The 17,762-nt window shown below is 41.7% G+C and overlaps 2 protein-coding genes across 4 annotated transcripts in view; one reads left to right on the top strand and one right to left on the bottom strand.

Moving 5' to 3' along the window:
• Window positions 1-5,303, top strand: part of LOC103465412 (carbohydrate sulfotransferase 11) — a 16,746-nt gene extending 11,443 nt beyond the window's left edge. For both annotated transcript variants that reach the window (XM_008410212.3, XM_008410213.3), the window contains exons 2-3: window positions 47-120; window positions 3,701-5,303. In XM_008410212.3, coding sequence (XP_008408434.1) covers window positions 47-120; window positions 3,701-4,546 — 920 coding nt within the window. In that variant the 3' untranslated portion in view covers window positions 4,547-5,303. The remainder of the gene's footprint in view (window positions 1-46; window positions 121-3,700) is intronic.
• On the bottom strand, window positions 5,304-17,762 carry LOC103465411 (solute carrier family 41 member 1-like). 2 transcript variants are annotated; one of them, XM_008410210.2, is made up of 11 exons: window positions 17,218-17,762; window positions 16,818-17,081; window positions 12,544-12,651; window positions 12,332-12,403; window positions 11,644-11,788; window positions 11,405-11,551; window positions 10,448-10,592; window positions 10,196-10,275; window positions 7,981-8,115; window positions 6,288-6,436; window positions 5,304-6,206 (listed from the first exon to the last, which is right to left on the bottom strand). In XM_008410210.2, the coding sequence occupies exons 2-11, from the start codon at window positions 16,944-16,946 to the stop codon at window positions 6,027-6,029; spliced, it is 1,290 nt and encodes a 429-aa protein (XP_008408432.1). In that variant the 5' UTR covers window positions 16,947-17,081; window positions 17,218-17,762; the 3' UTR covers window positions 5,304-6,026. The 2 variants fall into 2 exon arrangements, with proteins under 2 accessions (XP_008408432.1, XP_008408431.1); XM_008410209.3 differs by lacking the exons at window positions 16,818-17,081; window positions 17,218-17,762 and adding an exon at window positions 13,805-14,623.

Raw genomic sequence — 17,762 nt, 5'->3', positions numbered from 1 at the left:
GTGTTTTGTGACATGAACATTGTCACTGATGTGTTTTGTTCTTCAGAACATTTGTCGGAGCGGAGCAGTGGGCAGAAAACCCGGAGGAGCCCCCTGCAGAGCCTGTATGAGGGGGAACAGGTGAGTGGTGTGGGAACACGTTCCCTTCTTTCAGAAACCTGAACGCTGCTTTGATTTTCTTTGTTTCTTTATTTTGGGGCGGCGTTAAAAACCACTTTGAATTTTGTGAATTGCACTGCTTCAGAAGTTTTGTGCCTTTAGGCAGTGGTGCAAAAAGTGGGAATGCAGCGTATGCAACGCATAGGGGCGCAGCACCAGAGGGGGCGCCAAAACCCAGTCTGCAGGGGGCGGCGTGCCAGTGATGTTTTCCCGTACACTTCAGCGCGCCTTACGCTCCTTCACCTCGCGCACATAACGAGGTAAATGTAGCGAGTTTTACACTTCATGTGTCGTCGCCTCGGAGTGGGGGAGGGGGGGGTAGAGAGTGAGCGTCGGCCCTTCAACCTGACATTCCTTCCGGGGGGGGGGGGGATTTATGTTTGGCATCCAACTAAATAACGTGTAGTTGCGCCACTGCCTTTAGGTGCGACTTTGCAGATCAACGCCATTTTGTTATATTTGTTTTAGAAAGAAGAGCCACTTCCTTTTCTTGCAGTTATTGTTAAAACATTTTACAACTACATAAGTCACAGAATATAATAAGTTATTCTCTTAATGTATATTTTTAATTTATTGATCTAGTTGACAACACTTCTGTTTATTATTGTTCAGAATGAGCTCAGAAATAGTTTTTTGAGCACATAAACCTCATTGAATTTTCCATTTTTAACAACAGAAAGCATCACCAGACGATGAGACCTTTAGATGTTCTATCTTATCACCTGCATTTTATCCTTTGCTGCCTTCGTCGTTGGTTGTGTTTCCTGTGTTGGTTGTTCACTGAGATGTCAAACCTATCCACTTTTTTTTCTTTTTCAGATTTGAAATGCTTTGTGTAAAATCACAGCAGCTGTTCCCAGTTACGTCTTTCTGTGTGAAGAAGGAAGGTTTAATTTTCATAAAACAAACAAGCTCCAGCAGGTTCCCCTTTAATTTAACTGCTTGTAATATTTTCTTCATTTTTCTTCCTCCTCACGTCTTAACTTGCTAATCTCTCAGGATGGTAATTAGGAGGTAAACTGTTGGCCAGACACACTTCTGTGTCTGTTTGGCCCAACTCAACCTTAAGCAGCTTTTAAAACTTATAGGTTTGGGCAAAATAAGCTATAAATATTGTAGAGTAAATACTTAAAGTGGGGAAACTTGGAGTCTAACAAACCACCAATTTTTCATGTTTCCCTTCTAAAGAACGGAGAGATCTTTGTCACATAGAATCTGAGCTCGTAGTGACAAACATTTTAAGAAATTTCTTAGAACTTCTTGAATTCTACAATTTTTCCTTGAATTTTAAATTAGTAAGATAAAAGTTAAAGAGATGGGTAGATCGATCGATATATTGATAACATGTCGGTATTGGTATAGTGAAATTTCATCTTATTTAAATATTGTAGTTCCTCAATTTTACCCAAAAACAGATTTTTGTTTTGCTCTCAAATTAAATTTTCTTGCACTTTAAGAAAAATATGCACATAAATTTGCTTCAAGTTTTTTTTTTTAAAATTATTTCTGTTCATCTTGTATTTTGTAGACATCTATAAACTTTGTCCAAATTCTGTCTTAGATTTTACTAAAATATTCCTAAGGAAAAAAAAACACATAAATACTTAGAGGTCAGCAATATAACGATATAAAAACCTACATAATAAAAGGTATTGATACTGATATCGGTATTGATGATATTGGCCTAAATTTACTTGGTATTGGATCGACAGCAAAATATTTAGTATTGCACTCTTATCTAGTGCAGGGAATTCAACCAAAACACAACCAAAATAAAATATAACCAAAACAAACATGCGTGTCCAGTGCTAGCAGAAGGAATGACTAGAGGTTTTTTACCAAAGACAAAAGAGAAATCCTACAACTGCTAAAATCTGACGCCACTCCATTTTTGTTTACATAAAGAAGGAAGATTCCAAAAATGTAGCAATAAAGTCAGAATAAGAGGAATATGATTCAGACATTTTATGGCTAGCAATGATGTCGTGCCTCTTTTCACCATGTGATTGTTTACAGCACATGCAGATTTCCTGTAGGCTTCATAGTGTAGCTGGCCCATTGATATTTAAAATGTCTTCCAGTTTCTGTTTATTAAAATTTTAAATGTATTGACCTTTGAGAGGCTGTTCTTGCATTATGATGTCATTACCACTATATTACTTGAAAATGGTCTGAAACAAGATCATCGTTTACCGCAATAACTTTTGGGACAATTTATCATCCAGCAACATTTGTTAACAGGCCTTGTTGCATGTGGTTCACCTGAAAACCAAACCCTTTGTGTTAACCCTCAGCAGCAGTACCAAACTCTGCTGCTGTCTCCCAAGGACATGTTTGACTTGGACGGTTCAAGTTGCTATTAATGTCCCCTCATTGTCCACACGGACAGACTTAAAGGCGAGGTCTAGGTTTACGTGAGAGTACGGGCCAGGTTCTGCCGCTCAGAGCGTAGCCCCTCAGTGTTTCCTGGATGTTCCGGTGTCTGTCGGCAGACACACAGAGCCAGTCATCGGGTCGGACACAGAGTCAGACTCTGAGCTCTGGGGCTGTGGCCGCTGCAGTGCCAAGCCAGCCCGAGTAAATAAAAAGAGTAAATAAGACATTTGTGCCAGTAGGAGAACAGGATGAACTAGATGACCCCTGGTTTTACCAGGTAGCTGCACGTTCCAGCGGCGGTGAGACCACCCTCTGTGGAGTCAGAGCTTCACTCACCATGGAGAAGTGAAGTCCTCATGACATGCAGAGTAACTGTATGTCCTGCATCTGATTTAATGAGGAGTTTGTCCTCCAGTACAGTGCACTGCAAAAGAGGTTTTTACCTAATAACAATAATCTTCAACATACAGTGCATCCAGAAACTATTCACAGCACTTTACATTTTGTTATGTTACAGCCTTTTCCCAAATAGTTTTAATTAATCATTTTCCTCAGAACTGCCCACCTGAGGGTCCAGGTTTCTAGGGACAAGTGTTGTGACTTAGCTCTGGCTCTGAACTCTGTGATGCAGGCATCAGATTGTCTTGAGCCATGTTTCTAGTATCTGTCCCCATCAAATAAACTGTAAAAAATACAAATAAAAAGTGGAGCTAAGCTGGTGACATCATATTCAAAAAGACTTGAGGCTGGAATTGCTGCTGTATTTATCAAAGGCTGTGAATATTAATATAAATCTGATTTCTTGATTTTAAATTAGCAAAACTCTCAAAAACCTTTTCCACGTTGGCATAATGGGAGATATGTGTGTAAAATGTTGAGGAAAGAAATTCATTTAGTAGAATCTGGAATAAGGTTTTCCAGATGCGCTGTGTATTGTGAGTCAACACCAAGTCGTGCACATGTGTGAAGTCATAGGAAAATGTTACATGGTCCTATTAGCATTTTCAAAAAACAAAACATCTGATATGTGTGATATGCATTTATCAGAAGTCAAATGCCATGAATGTATTTACAAGCTGTGCTACTTTTCTGTCCAAAAACATTCTGAAACCATCCAAACCTGAACCAGATTAACTATCTGCTCCTGGTTTTCTTTCCCCAACAGGGGGAATCTGCTGTGTCGGCCGTCCATCAGGGTCGCCGGGAGCTGCTGGAGGAGGCCTGCCGCTCCTACACCCGCAAACGCAGAGTCCTCGTCCCCGAAGACCTGAAGCACATTATTGTGGACGACCAGCACGGCCTGCTGTACTGCTACGTGCCCAAAGTAGCCTGCACCAACTGGAAGAGGGTGCTCATGGTTCTGACAGGAGTCTCGGGTGACCACAAAGACCCACTAGCCATCCCCGCCAATGAGGCCCACGTCCCGGGAAACCTCCGGACCCTGTCTGAGTACTCCACCCCCCAGATCAACCAGCGCCTGCGCTCCTACCTGAAGTTCATTTTTGTGCGTGAGCCATTCGAGCGGCTGGTCTCTGCGTACCGCAACAAATTCACGCGGAGCTACAATACAGCTTTCCACAAACGATACGGCACAAAGATCGTCCGCCGGCACAGGCCAGACCCTCGGCCGGAAGCCCTGGAGAAAGGGGACGACGTCTCCTTTGAGGAGTTTGTGTATTACCTCGTGGACCCCGCAACCCAGCGGGAAGAGCCCTTCAACGAACACTGGGAGCGGGTGCACTCGCTGTGCCACCCCTGCCTCATCCACTACGACGTGGTGGGGAAGTACGAGACGCTGGAGCAGGACTCCCGCTACGTGCTGCAGCTGGCCGGGGCGGACCAGCAGGTCCGCTTCCCCGCCTCGTCCAAAAGCACCAGGACTACCGGCGATATGGCAGCCGACTTCTTCCAGAACATCAGCCCCTTCTACCAGAAAAAGCTCTACAATCTGTATCGCATGGACTTCCTGCTCTTCAACTACTCGGTTCCAGCCTACCTCAAGTTCAGATGAGGCCGGGACGTCTTTCAGACACAAACTTATGGACCTGCTTCTCTTTCTGCTTTTAATGAAAAAAACATGAAGTTTTCATATCTGAGCAGGTGAGAAAAACAAAAGCTGGTGAGGACATTCCATGAGGAGATAGGAGTTTCTGCCTCACGAGGCAAATGAGATTTTATGGAAGACGTGGAGTTAACTGTTAGTCACTGGCTCTGAATGTGTGAAATGCTGTTCAAGTTTAGGCTTTCTGCTGTTTCAAAGGTGAATTTGCACAACAGGTGATCTCTCTAGAGCAGTGGTGTCCACTTTTTGACATGTGGGCCAAAATTATAAATCGGAAAGTATCCATTTGCCACACAGACAAAATTTTTAAAATAAAATTCTAAATGGAATGTGTCGATGACAGAAGCAAACTGGTCTGAAAATGGATCTCTAATTTCTGTAATACTGGAATTATACTCACTTTTGCCACCCATTTGTTTGCAAAAGTTTGCTGTGTTTGGACAGCGCTGCTCTAGAATGAATCGTATCCAGATCGTGTGTGGACAGTGAATGTCTCCAGACATGTGCCTTGGATCGTGGGCCTTCATTTTGTACCTTGGCAACAAAGACAGCTTTTCTAACTGTGACTGTTGTTGTGGTTTTTTTACTGTAGGAAAAAAAAATTGTGTAACTATTATTTTAATTTATTATTTCTAGCTCTAAAAAAAGCCAAACCAAACTAGATATATGTTCTTCCATGTCTTTCAAATAAATGCATTTTCACCAAGATGGTTCCATGTGTTTTATTTAACTGAACAAATTGTTTTGTTTCTTATTTTTACAAATGCAGAAGCTCTACAAATTCAGCCAAGCCTCACTGTTATTGCTATTTTTTCTTTATGGATGTCAAAGAAATAAAAAAAAGGCTCCACACAAGAATAAACTTTGACCTCAAACCCTGCTGTTTGTCAGTAGGAACACAAACTAACACACAGACAAGTTAAATACTAGAGCCTTATAGTGTCTGCTTTACGTTGACATACAAACACAATTATGTCTATTGGTCATAATATAAACATCCACCATCTAGCAAGAACTATAGGCGTGCAATAATTGGTATTTCTACAATTTCAGTTTGAGCTCATTAAACTGCATGTGAACAACAGAAAAGTACTAAGGACCAAAGTACTGAAGAAGTTTACAGTTACATTTTTTCTTGGACACTTTTTCACATTGAACTGTTCAGATCTGTGACCTAATTCTGACCAGGAAGTGATAATCAGAGCAGAAGGAACAACAACAAAATCTGAGTTGTTGATCTTTAAGCTACTCATTATGTGAGCGTTTTGTTTTCCCTTATAGTGAATCATGATTGTGATAGAATTATGATTTGATCCAAAGTCAGATTATAGCATCTCTAATTATTAAGTCACCACCTGTCTTTTTGTTTCATAGTCTTTCATCTGCAGTTGCAGTGAGCTCAGCGCTGTGCTGGTGCTGACCAAATGTTTCAAAGTCCGGTCCCTTCAGAGCTGCCCATCATGAAAAACCTGAAGGTCAGGGCCAAGAAAGCAGTTCCCAGCAGGTCCCCCAGAGCTGTGAGGTAGGGGATGGAGTAGTTATCTGGATCCAAGCTCCGTCTCCACAGCCAGCGGACCATCAGGACGGAAGAGTAGAGCAGAATCACCACCTGGAGGAGGAGGATGCTGGGCTTCAAATGCAAACACTGTATAGTTTTTATTATTACTTCTTGCAGTAAAGTGTTTCTAACCTGAAGCAGAGCTGCACACAGGTAGCAGATGATGAAGGAAGGCGTCATGGCGGTATGGCCTCCCCTCAGCAGCTGGACTGTGTAGAGGAAGAGGAGGTGACCTGGTACCACAAGGGCAACCAGAACTCTGGCTGATTTAGAGTTCACATCTGGACAAACATGGACAGAGAAGCAAACCTCCAGTAGGTACACTCACAGCTAAAGAGCCAGAAAATGTAGAATCTCTGATTTAGCCAACACCTATGTTTAGTTCTGTGGGAGGAAGCCAATGCCTGGGGCCATTTGGAGGTAACTTCATTGATTTGTGTTAGTTTAAGTGGCAGCCATTTTGTTGTTTTGGTACACTTTGTCTCTTGCTTTTTTAACTGGTTGTTTTATGTTTGAAAATGTTCTGGACGCAACATTAACTGCCCATCCAGGACTTGAAGAAATCTGAACTGAACTGAACCCTCATTACTCTGACTAAGACAGTATTAAAGGGAAAGTATTATGTAAAATTGACTCTTTAATCTTCACATCATGTCATAATGCTATTCCCTCATCAAAAACATACCTGGAGTGTTGCTTTTATTCTTAAAGGTATGTTTGAGAAGTCCTTTAATCTCCATGGCAACCACTCAGCTATGTAAACGCAGCAATTAGCAAACACCTGGTGAACTCCTTCTGCAGTTTCCAAACTCCTGCCTCACAGGACAACCCTCCATTGCGACTCCCCCATTCAGCTCCTTCAGACTAGTCAGCAGCAATTAGCAAACACCTGAAACTAAGCATCTACTGAGTTCGTTATAGAGCAACACTGGTAAAAATGTTGTTAAAGGGTTAATAGAGGAGCCATGTTGTGATGACTTCTTGAAGGCAGAGCTTTAGAAGGAGCAGGAGTTTCTTAAAGAGACAGAGGCTCAATTTCAAGGCGTTAAATTATGAAGTCAAATTTATTTTAGATTAAATTATACGAGTAGTAATAAAGTAAAAATGTATATAAAAATATATACATTTTTATAGGACTTTTTCAGACATTCCAAGATGTTTGACAAGAAAATAAATAAATGAATAAAGTTAACAAAGTAACTTGATTGGTGCTATAAAATGGCAGTGTGGCTGGAAAATACATAAAACTGCCCCTGTCTAATGTTTCCACATTAACAATGTTGTCTCATAGAACCACATGAATGCATTCAATTATTTTTATACATTTGTTAAGTTTAAGTGTGTCTGACCCTGAAAATCAAATATAACGTGATCCACACTTGACCCCTAGTTCCTCATCCAACATGTTGTTGGCTGTCGAACATCCAACAATATGTTGGAAAAATCTGCTATTTTTCCATCACACATTACATTGCATGGAGTGCACACATAATTCTGTTTTATGTCCCACTTTGAGACTTTGAGTTTAGTTTATTAAGCTGACTTCGTTTTAGTTGGCCTGTCTGTGTAAATGTTGGATTTGTTGATTTTTTTTCCATGTTTTGAGTAAACAAAAGTCACTTTAAGGCGCCATAAATAATGAACCTGAAAATTTGATTTATTTAAAAATCATTCCCCCTGAAAAAATATCAAAACTAATAAAAATGGCTGTTTTTGTTCTTTTATTTTTATTTCCCAACTAAAGCTCACTATGATGCTGATCTATTGACAAAGGGTTAGTAAAGACCCAAACACTTTTTTAATGCAACATTGTTGTTGGTTTGACCTGAGGAGCAGAAGGCGGTGCAGGGTCCAGGACAGTCAGCACTCATTTTTACTGGGAGAGCTCCAGGAACGCTCCAATAATGGAGGTAGGTGGACATCCTGCTCGCTTGGACCGCCACGAGATTTCCTCCAACTCCTACAAGAACACGGAAACATAGAGCAACGGTCATCGCTTCTAAGAAGGAGCGGCAAAAGCAAATGAGGCGGATTAGCTGAACTGGTCAACAATTGATGTCATCCAGCGCAGGTTGCTGTGGAATATTATCTCTGCTGCTGCTAAATTCAGGTCTCAGTGGCAATGTGAACAATCTATAGGGCAGATCTATTCAGTCTAATGTATCTTTGGTTTCTCAGCCTCAGAATCACAGTTAAACGGCGTTTAACTGAAGTCCTAAAGGGGTGCGGGTTTTAATGTTTTAATGTTTTTGTTTTTTTTAGATCTCTTTCTCACTGTTTATTTAATGTCACATGCTGTTTTTATTTTAATTATGTAAAGCACTTTGAAATGCCTTGCTGCTGAAATGTGCTATACAAATAAAATTTGATTGATTGATTGATTGTCGACTCCATGAAGATACTTGTGGATGATATGAGTTCAACATTTAATTTCCTGTTGGGACAAATAAAGTATTTTTAGCTGAAGTGACTTAAAAATAAGGAGAATAATAAACAGCACAGTTGAAGATTACAGATTCATTTGGGAGGAATTGCATTTAAATGTCTTTAAACAAAGAAATGTGCCATCCTCATAATCCATCATGAAGAGAAACTACATCATATGTTGAATCAAGGCTCTGATCTGGATGTGATTTTAAACGCTGAGCCCAGTGCGTCAACAAATAGAGAAAAAAACTTAATCCATATCCAAACAATCACTTTACTGGAAATCTAATCCAATTCTGTTTTCCATGACTCCTTTCTTTCCTCTCAAACTGTCTAAAAAGGCATTGTCAAGTTTATTTGGTATTTTCCATCTGCCTTATAACCCCTCCAGCTGATTTTATGAGCAGCAGTGTGACTACTCTCTGCTCTCAGAGCTTTGAAGCACACGGATCATCGGAACAAAAACAGGGAAAGTGTTTCTGGTCAACAAGGCGTGAGAGGAGAGCCTGCATTGGAATGCAAATGCACTTCCTGGAGCGGGATGGCACAGAACAGCAGCCAGTGAAGGCATAGTTGGCATTCTGATCAGGCTTGTGGTCTATGTAAAGGCCGTTGTTATTGCTCTCCGCTCAGCGTGCCGCTCTGTGGTCAGCAGGACTCGGGTCACAGACGATCTGGTCCTCTACGCCCCTCTGAGGATCCTCTGACATGAAGGCCAATCAGACTCCAGCAGCTCTTTCATGGCTAATGATTGATGACGGACTCAGATCTGACGCTGAGCTCGGCCTCAGCAGGGGTTTGGTTTACAGTCAGACTCTGGAGGAGTTAGAAACTTAATCCCGTTATTCATTATGGGATTTACTGCTGGCTTCCAGCGTGGTTCAATCATTTCCACATGTCATCATTTTTCTGCTCTGCTCGTAGTTGGTCTCTTTAAAAGCGACTCTTTAGAGCGAGAAACATCATCAGTATAAATCCCGTCATTGTAATTTAATTTTTGATAGAATTAAAAGGATTACATCAAAAATGATAAAAGAAAAACAAAGTTACTGTTCACCTCTCTGGAGACACTAACAGAGGATGAGTGCTTTATAAAAACATTTTTTACAAAACATCCTTAAAGACCTATTGTTTAAGAATGATACAATTCTTCTTCAGGTAGTTAATGTCTAACTACCTGCAGTATCTAGCTGTACTAGTATGGATAAGGCTAACTTGCCTTATCTGGAAATTGTTTATTCCTACTACAATTTGAACATTTTTTCTTAACTTTAATGTTCCTTCAAGTTATTTTGACAAATCTTTAAAGATGTTTCCATTTTTTTCAAATGTCAAGTTTAAAATTATGCATAGGTATCATTTAAGACAAAAGCTGTTATGTTTTTTAAAAAAATGTTTTTTCATTGTTCTTTTTGTCTCCGTTCTGAGGATAAAATTTATCCATCAAACAAAAAGTTAATTAATTTTCTGTTCCAAAACATTTAATTATAGATTTCACACATTTCTAACACCAAAATTGTGTATATTATAATAACCTTGTGATGATTTGTAGGCCATTACTGCCTTGTGAATAGTTAAAGGGTTTAAAGTTTGTCTTGTCTGTTTTGACTCACCGTTGATGATGGGGGTGAACACAGCCATGCCTTCAAAGCTGGGGTTGCTCACAGTTTTATCCAGAATCAGACCACCAATACTAAGAAGATGAAAATATGATTACATATCAATCAGAATAGAATAATTTTGTTAAAAATAATTTTGATTCCTAATGAGGTAAATTTTTGACTTTTTGGAAATGAAGCTTGTTATGTGAAAAGTTCATGACTAATGTCTGAGTTGACATGAGGAAATGATCAGATGACTCTCACCTGCTGACAGACATGGCCAAAATGACTGGCTGCCATCCTGACTTTAGGACCTCTCTGATTGGTGGACTGCGGCTGGCGACAATGACCCACACAGGGGTGAGCAGCAGGAAGAAGCCCCCCACCATGGTGGGCAGGTACCACACATCTGGAGGGCAGCAAAACAAAGAATCAGAGGAATCTGGCTGTGATGATTCAGCTCTTTTCTAGCTCTTAGCAAGAAGTTAATCAGGATTTTGCTGCCCTCCTCTGGTTAAAAAAACAACAATAAAAAAACAGTTAAAATACATAACAAGTGTTCCAGATGTTTCCATCACAAAAATCCCTTTCATCTACTCCACATCTGGGATATTTTTGTTCTTTATTCTTTAAAGCAGCAGTAGGATGTGTTTTCCAGTCACATGGTATCATTTTTAGCACAGTCAAGTAACTATGTTACCTTCAGTTGTTAGAAAAATGCTGACTGTATCAAATATGATTCTAAAGAAACATGACTTCCTAATTTACATCCTTTAAATTGGGTCTTTGTCTCTTTAAAAGCTCCTGCTCTTTCTGAAACTCTGCCTCCAGGAACTTATCTCAGTATTAACCCTTTAACAACATTTTTAGCAGCATTGCTCTGAGAAGTAGCTCCTATAATGAGCTCAGCTGCTGCACAGTACCACTGCTAATTGCTGCTGACTAGTTTGAAGGAGCTGAGTGGGGGAGTCCTGGAGAAGGGCTGCTCTGTGAGGCGGAAGCTTAGAAAGTGAGGAACTTTGTCCTTGAAGACGGGGCAAAGGTCTACCTAGGTGTTTTGCTCAGCTGAACGGTTGCCATGGAGATGAAAGGATTTTTCAAATATGCATGAAACACTCCAGGTATGGTTTTAATGAGGGAATAACATTACGACATAGTGCAAAGTTCATAAAAGTTAGTTTTATACTATACTGCCCCCTTCAGGTAGGTTGTGTCTCTGACCTCTGTAGGTGAAGAAGAAGCTGCTGACCCCAGTAAGCAGGGACAGGGTGATGAGGTCACCGAGGCTAGCAGCGATGGGCGTGGCCACATTGTCCGGGTTGACGCCCAGTTTTCTGGAGCCAATAATCACAGCCACCACCACCAGCCCTGTCTCAGCCCACAGGACAGCTGGATGAAGCCGCAGCATCACATCAACTATGTTGTATTGTGTAAATTAAAGTGTTGAGCGTCGGGCTGACCTAGAGCGAGTGCGGCGATGAAAGCGGTGCTGATGCTGCTGGCACACAGGATGGCAGCCTGGATACCGTCCACTCTCTCTCTGCTCAGACGGCCCAGAGCGACGGCGGCTACGGCAGCCAGGAAGCCCACAACTGTGGCCTGGACCTGGAGACAAATTCAATGCTACGTTAACTACAGAGTCCACATTCACACATGGAGGCAAGAAACCACAAACCTGGATGCTTCATTCATCAAGAGTACGCATCAACTTTATGTAGCAGCTAGCTAACAGAGGCTAGCTGTCTATGTGTGCAGGGGCTCAAACGGTTGAGGTCAGGCTGAAGTTTGACCTTTGATTGGCTGGAAAATTAAAGTGCAGTCAGTGATCAGTGATCAACACATCTTCTGTCTTAAATGAATGAAACTTCTCTAAATCTATTTCCTCCCTTCCATTTCTACTTTAGTCACAGGCCAGTCTCTTATACATTCATCCAAATGACAGCTGGACGAGTTTCTCTCTCTATTTTCAGTCATATGAGCTGCTACAGTGTTTCTGGATCTAGATTTGGGTTTTGGAGCAAAATCCTCCAAGGGTTTGGAGTGAGCTGTTAATAAGATAGTGTGTGTATGTATGTGAAAAAGAGAGAGAGAAAGAGAGAGAGAGAGAGAGAGAGAGAGAGAGAGAAAGAGAAAGATTGTGCAGGCCACCTGAATGAGGGCCATGTTACAGAGCACCATCCTCCAGCGCTGCCGAGTCTCGTCCATCTGCCCCATGTTGGCCTGCAGATGGGAATAAATTTACAGAACAATCCCATTTCCTCACAAGTCTTCACAGAAACGTTTCAAAGCGCCGAACATTTTACTAAGTCTCACAACAGACTTAATTTGCAGTGTGTGTTTAGTGTGAGTGTTGCACTCACTGCTGTCGACAGACGGGATGCCAGTGTCATCTCTAGGTTTCCCTTCAGCCCCACCAGAGCCGGAACCAAGACAAACACCTCAGAGATCTGCTGGAACACCTGCCAGTGCTGACAAGCACAGAGTGGCATAAACAAATCACAAAGTTCTAATCCACATGTTCAGCTCTTCCTCATGCCCTTCATTCAGGCACCAACTTTCAATGTGAGCTAGATATCCCCAATACCAATACTGATACTGATACTTATTTAAGTTTGATACATCATCAAACTTCTGACCTTTAGATGTTCTCATGGTTTATTTATTATTGAATAATTTTGTTAAAACTTTGGACAAAACTTGTACAGAGTTCATAAGTGTCTACAAAATGCTTTAATGACACACTGACACAATAAACAGAAACAATAGAAAGCCTGTGTGCATTGTTTCATAGATAAAGTGCAAAATGTATTTGAGGGCGAATCAAAACAAAATCTTTTTAAAGTAGAGTTAAGAAACTACAAGCAAAATTTCAAGAGGGAATCTGAAGCTGAAGAATCAATCTTACCACGCTACTATCGATCAATACTAACATCTACTTATTTTTTTATATATATATTTTGGATCCATATGCCAAACTTTAATAACTACATACATAAACAATCTTATTTCCTTACTGCATGGCATTAAATCAGACCAATCTTTTTTTGGTCTGAAATAAAAGCTGCAGTAACCGAGTTGCTCCAAAATCATGACTTTCTTGTTCTTTCCTCATGTCATATTTTGTAAAGTGCACCAGCCCCTCCAGCAGCAGCACAGGGACTCCCTGCTGGGTTTGTGTTCTCAGGTGAGCAAACCTCCTAGTTTTCCCTCCAAATGTAACAATGTTCTTTAAGGTTAAACACGTCAATCTTCCTGTCATCAGACGACTGGTCATGTCGTCTGATGAATGTCTTTTCCCTTCACTATATTTGTAAACTGCTGTGTTTTTTTCCCGTTGTGGCTTCTTCCTTTCTAAATTGGATGAAATGAATGAAAGTCCCAGTCCTGTTGTCATTTACAATGGAGCTTAGAAAACTTATTTTCTGAGCAACAATTGGTTATAAAGAGTTTCAGAACCACTAATTTGGATCCTACCAAGTTCAGTAGTAACAGCTTTTCTGATTTCTTTGTCTTCATGCAGTAAGTTTACCAGAGCAGTCCCTACAAGCTGTGAAGATCTGACATGCTTCTCTACATTTCTGTTTAAACAAAAAGCCCACTATGAAGTATAATGCTCCATACTTGCGCTGTGTCCATGACCGGCCCGGCCAGCAGGATGTGGAGCCGGACCGGCTTCACCATGAGGCCGCCGGCAGAGCGGCTCCGTCTGCAGCCGAGGCCTCTGGGCTTGTTCCCCTGGAAACACAGCTGCAGGGCCAGATGTGCCACCGCCATGGCACATCGGTCTGAACCCATCACCACTTCAAGCCTCAGCTCAGGTCTGAGATGACATCACTTCCTGTTCATCTCAAGACCTGTCACCTCCACCTTCGCTTTGAAAACTCACAACGAAGTTAGTCTGACTTTAACTCAAAGGGAAGTTCAGCGTGGAAGTGGAGTGTATACACACACACGCACACACACATCTACTTAATGCAGGTCTGGTAGGAATCTTCTGACACACACACAAAGCCCCCCTTTGTCTCCTCATGCCTCGCTGTTCAGCAGCCGGGCGGCCGAGGCGGAGCGCTGGACGGCCGGCCTGAACAGGCTCCACCTCCTCTGGGACAGGGACATCCAAAAGGCCAGGAGCTTCCTCTCTGTCCTCCAGTTCTGCCACTCTGTCTCCTCCGTCTCCTTCCACATGCCCCTCTCTTTGTCCCCTGTGCCGTGATGTCCCGCTTGAGCCTGGAGCCCCTTCTTCATGTCGACGAGGTCTGGTCCAGGCTATGACCTTTGGACTGACCTCTGTGATGCTGCGTGTCTTTCAATTTCCAGATGAATAGAGACGACGACGTTTTGATCTGAGAGGAAGGAGGGAGTGTGAAGGAGGATGAGACACTTTTCCCTCTCCGGTCAGGTGGAGCAGACTCCTCCTCCTCCTCCTCCTCCTCCTCCTCCTCCGCCTGCAGAGGGCCGTTGACGCACTCAGAGCGGCGGCAGGTGCTGGACCTGTCGCCGACACGTGGTGCTGCTGCTGTGTGGGAAGGACAAGCTTTACCCTGGTGGACTTGGGAGGGCAGGGAGACACACGGACAGATGCCATCTGCTGTCTGCCAGAAGTCAGCTACATAATCTACTGACTTATATGAATTCCCAATCAAAACCCCTCACAGGTAATCTGTCAATGCTGGTGAGACAGGGAGGTGAAAAAAACCTAACCAGCTCAGATTGAATCTGTTCCTGCAGTGTGTGATGTCTGATGTGTGCAGATGTTCAGCAAGTGTGTGTCCTAAAAGTCCTCACACACACCTTCAGCAGGACGATGACTCAGCTGAAAACTGTCCTTGAGACACGACTGCTGTCACTGCAGCGCCCCCTAATGACTCAGGCAGTACAGCTCACACTTAATAACACACCACAAAATACAATCTACTGTATTTTATTGAGGTTTTATGTGACAGATCAGCACAAAGTAGGAGGAGGTGAAGAAGTGACATGTTTCATTTTTAGAAATCTGAGGAAAATATGCATTTGAATTCAACTCCATTGACTGTGACTCTCCTAAATAAAACTCAGTTACATTCAGAAACGCCAAATTAGTAAACGGAGTTGATCTGTGTAGTTCCGTTCCAGCAGTGGCTGTTGTCCAGGGAGGCATTTGAAGGAGGGGCGCACAAGCACAACACATACTGCAAAATACAAAAAAATCTTAGCAAGAATTTATTTTTTGTCTAGTTTATTGTGCAAATATCTTGGAAATAAGGCAAAAACTAACTTAAAAGTAACTTTGTCAGTAAGACAGCAGGAGTTGTTTTAGGTCAATAATTCCTTAATATTAATCAAAAAGACGAGTTCCACTGGCCGATTGTTTTCACTGAAAAAAGTGTCTTGTTGTAAGTGGAAATAATCTGCCAGTGGAACTAGAATTTGTTTGATCAATATTAAGGGATGATTGCCTTAAAGGGGCGGTATTATGTATTGGTATTATGGTGCCATTTTATAGCACAATCAAATAACTATGTAAACTTTGGTTGTCATAAAAATTCTGTATCAAACATAAAATAAATTTGACGGTTTTAGTGTACTAAGGTATTTGCACTAAAAGCTAGCCAAAAATACCTTGTCACATCTGGGGGGTTTGCAGTGCAAAGCTACAAGGTTTATGTTGCTTTTATGCCGAAGCAGCCAGTTAAGAGTTGGTGCTTCCTGCTTGTTGCTGATAATTAATACAGAACTTTACAACACTGAATGCAGCACTGTGAAATGTGGTGGTGGCAGCATCATGATATGGAAATGCTGGGTTTTCTTTTTTAGCAGAGACAGGGCAGGTGGTCAGAGTTGTTGGAAGGTGAATATGGATAACTTCAGGGAAATATGTTGTTGCATCATATGATTGTATGATATGATTGAATGATATGATTGTTTATATGTGACAGAAATATTTGTCATAAATTGTTGGTCATAAAGTAGGTGAGCAGCTGCCTGTGGCTCCAAAATGTTTTATCTATAATTAAGTTACAAACAGAGCCTGGAGCTCACCATCACATATTATTTGACAAAACATCAGCAGAAAGATGACAGAATATTTTTTTTTGTGTGTGTGTGTGTGTAACTGGATTCACACCAAGTGTCTCAAAGCGCTTTACAAACTAAACAATCCAACCTCTGTACGGTCACATATAATTTGTGCAGGCTAATAAATTCATGTTCCTGAATCTGACATTGCTTTTACATTCTTTGGCATCTTTGGAATAATACAAACTTCTAAACTTCTTCAGTGAATGAATTATAATAAATTTAACAGTTTTTCCAGATACTTCCTACATTTAGACTTGCATGTTGACACTAACACAAACTGCAGTTCTGCCTTATCTCTGAAATGTGTTTATTTCTTTCCATGGGTCGGGTTGGGGTCACCTCACAGGTCATCCTGACCTCCTGGCCTCCATTCCCAGTTAAAACCAGATAACAGTTTTAACTTGTGTTCAGCTTCCATGTCGGTTATTGAAAATCCATTTCAACTCTGGAGAATTTGTAAGCAAATCATTACTAAGAAAATACCTTCCTACAAAGATCTCTTTTAGAGTGTTTTTTGGACCTCTGCGGTTCCCATAGATATCAGGTACTAAACTCTAGTTCTAGTGTCACTAACCTGTGCGCGGTCCAACAGCATTCCGGCTGTCACCATACCCTGACCGGCCAGCAGGTACGAAGGCAGAACTTGGAGGCACATAGTCCAGGATGACTGTCCACAGGAAAGGTGGAGCTTCTCCTCCCTCATCTTGTCAGGACCAGACAGCAGTGCTGTCGAGGTTCATATTGGAAAACTGACCGTCTCTAGTCCTCCTCTCACTCCAACCCGGAGCCAATAGCCCCAGACTCTGTTTGTCTTTCAGCATGCCAACCTGCACCCCCCCTACACGTTAAGTAAAAATATAGGACAAAGTTTCCAATTTATTGGCCGTCTTGTCATAGAGATATTTACATTACGCAACATTACGTTACACCCCCCACGCCATTCATTGACTTAACTTAACAGTGGTTTGCCTCACCAGTTTCATTGTCCTCATTTGACGTTGCTAACTGTGAGCTTGGTTTTGTGAAAATGTTACAAACTTTGCACATTTAGCTGAATTTGTTTCCAAATTTTCTTCTTTTTAATGTTAGCCTCCTCGACGCCAGCCTTACTCTTCCTACTTTCCGCCATGTTCATTGGAGTATTACGTCACGTTGCGTCTCCAAAGACAAAACAAAACGAGAGCTGCCAATGGACCTTACCAAGCTGCGCCCAGAAACGCCCCTCGAAAGTCCCACGTGACTTCATGTCTCACATTAACCTCCTCGCAGAGCTTAGCTTCAATGGGATTTTTCGTTTCGACTGACTGCAGAGTATTTCTGAGTCGATTAGTTTAGCATTTCTGCCGGATTTTCACAAAATATCAGCCACGACAATGGACAAGGGAACCAACAAGTTCATGTCATCTTTTTTGGATGACATCAAGATGTTTTAGCCACGCGATGCCTCCAACATTGTGTGAGTTGCAGCTAAATGCTACAAGTCAATGAGGAAAACAGCAGATCCTCAGACCCTCAGCAT

The sequence above is a fragment of the Poecilia reticulata genome, chromosome 5 (assembly GCF_904066995.2).
Source record: "Poecilia reticulata chromosome 5, P_reticulata-male-v2, whole genome shotgun sequence".
Taxonomy (NCBI): domain Eukaryota; kingdom Metazoa; phylum Chordata; class Actinopteri; order Cyprinodontiformes; family Poeciliidae; genus Poecilia; species Poecilia reticulata.
The sequence above is the reverse complement of the archived record's forward strand: the minus strand, read 5'-3'. Positions and strand labels throughout refer to the sequence as shown.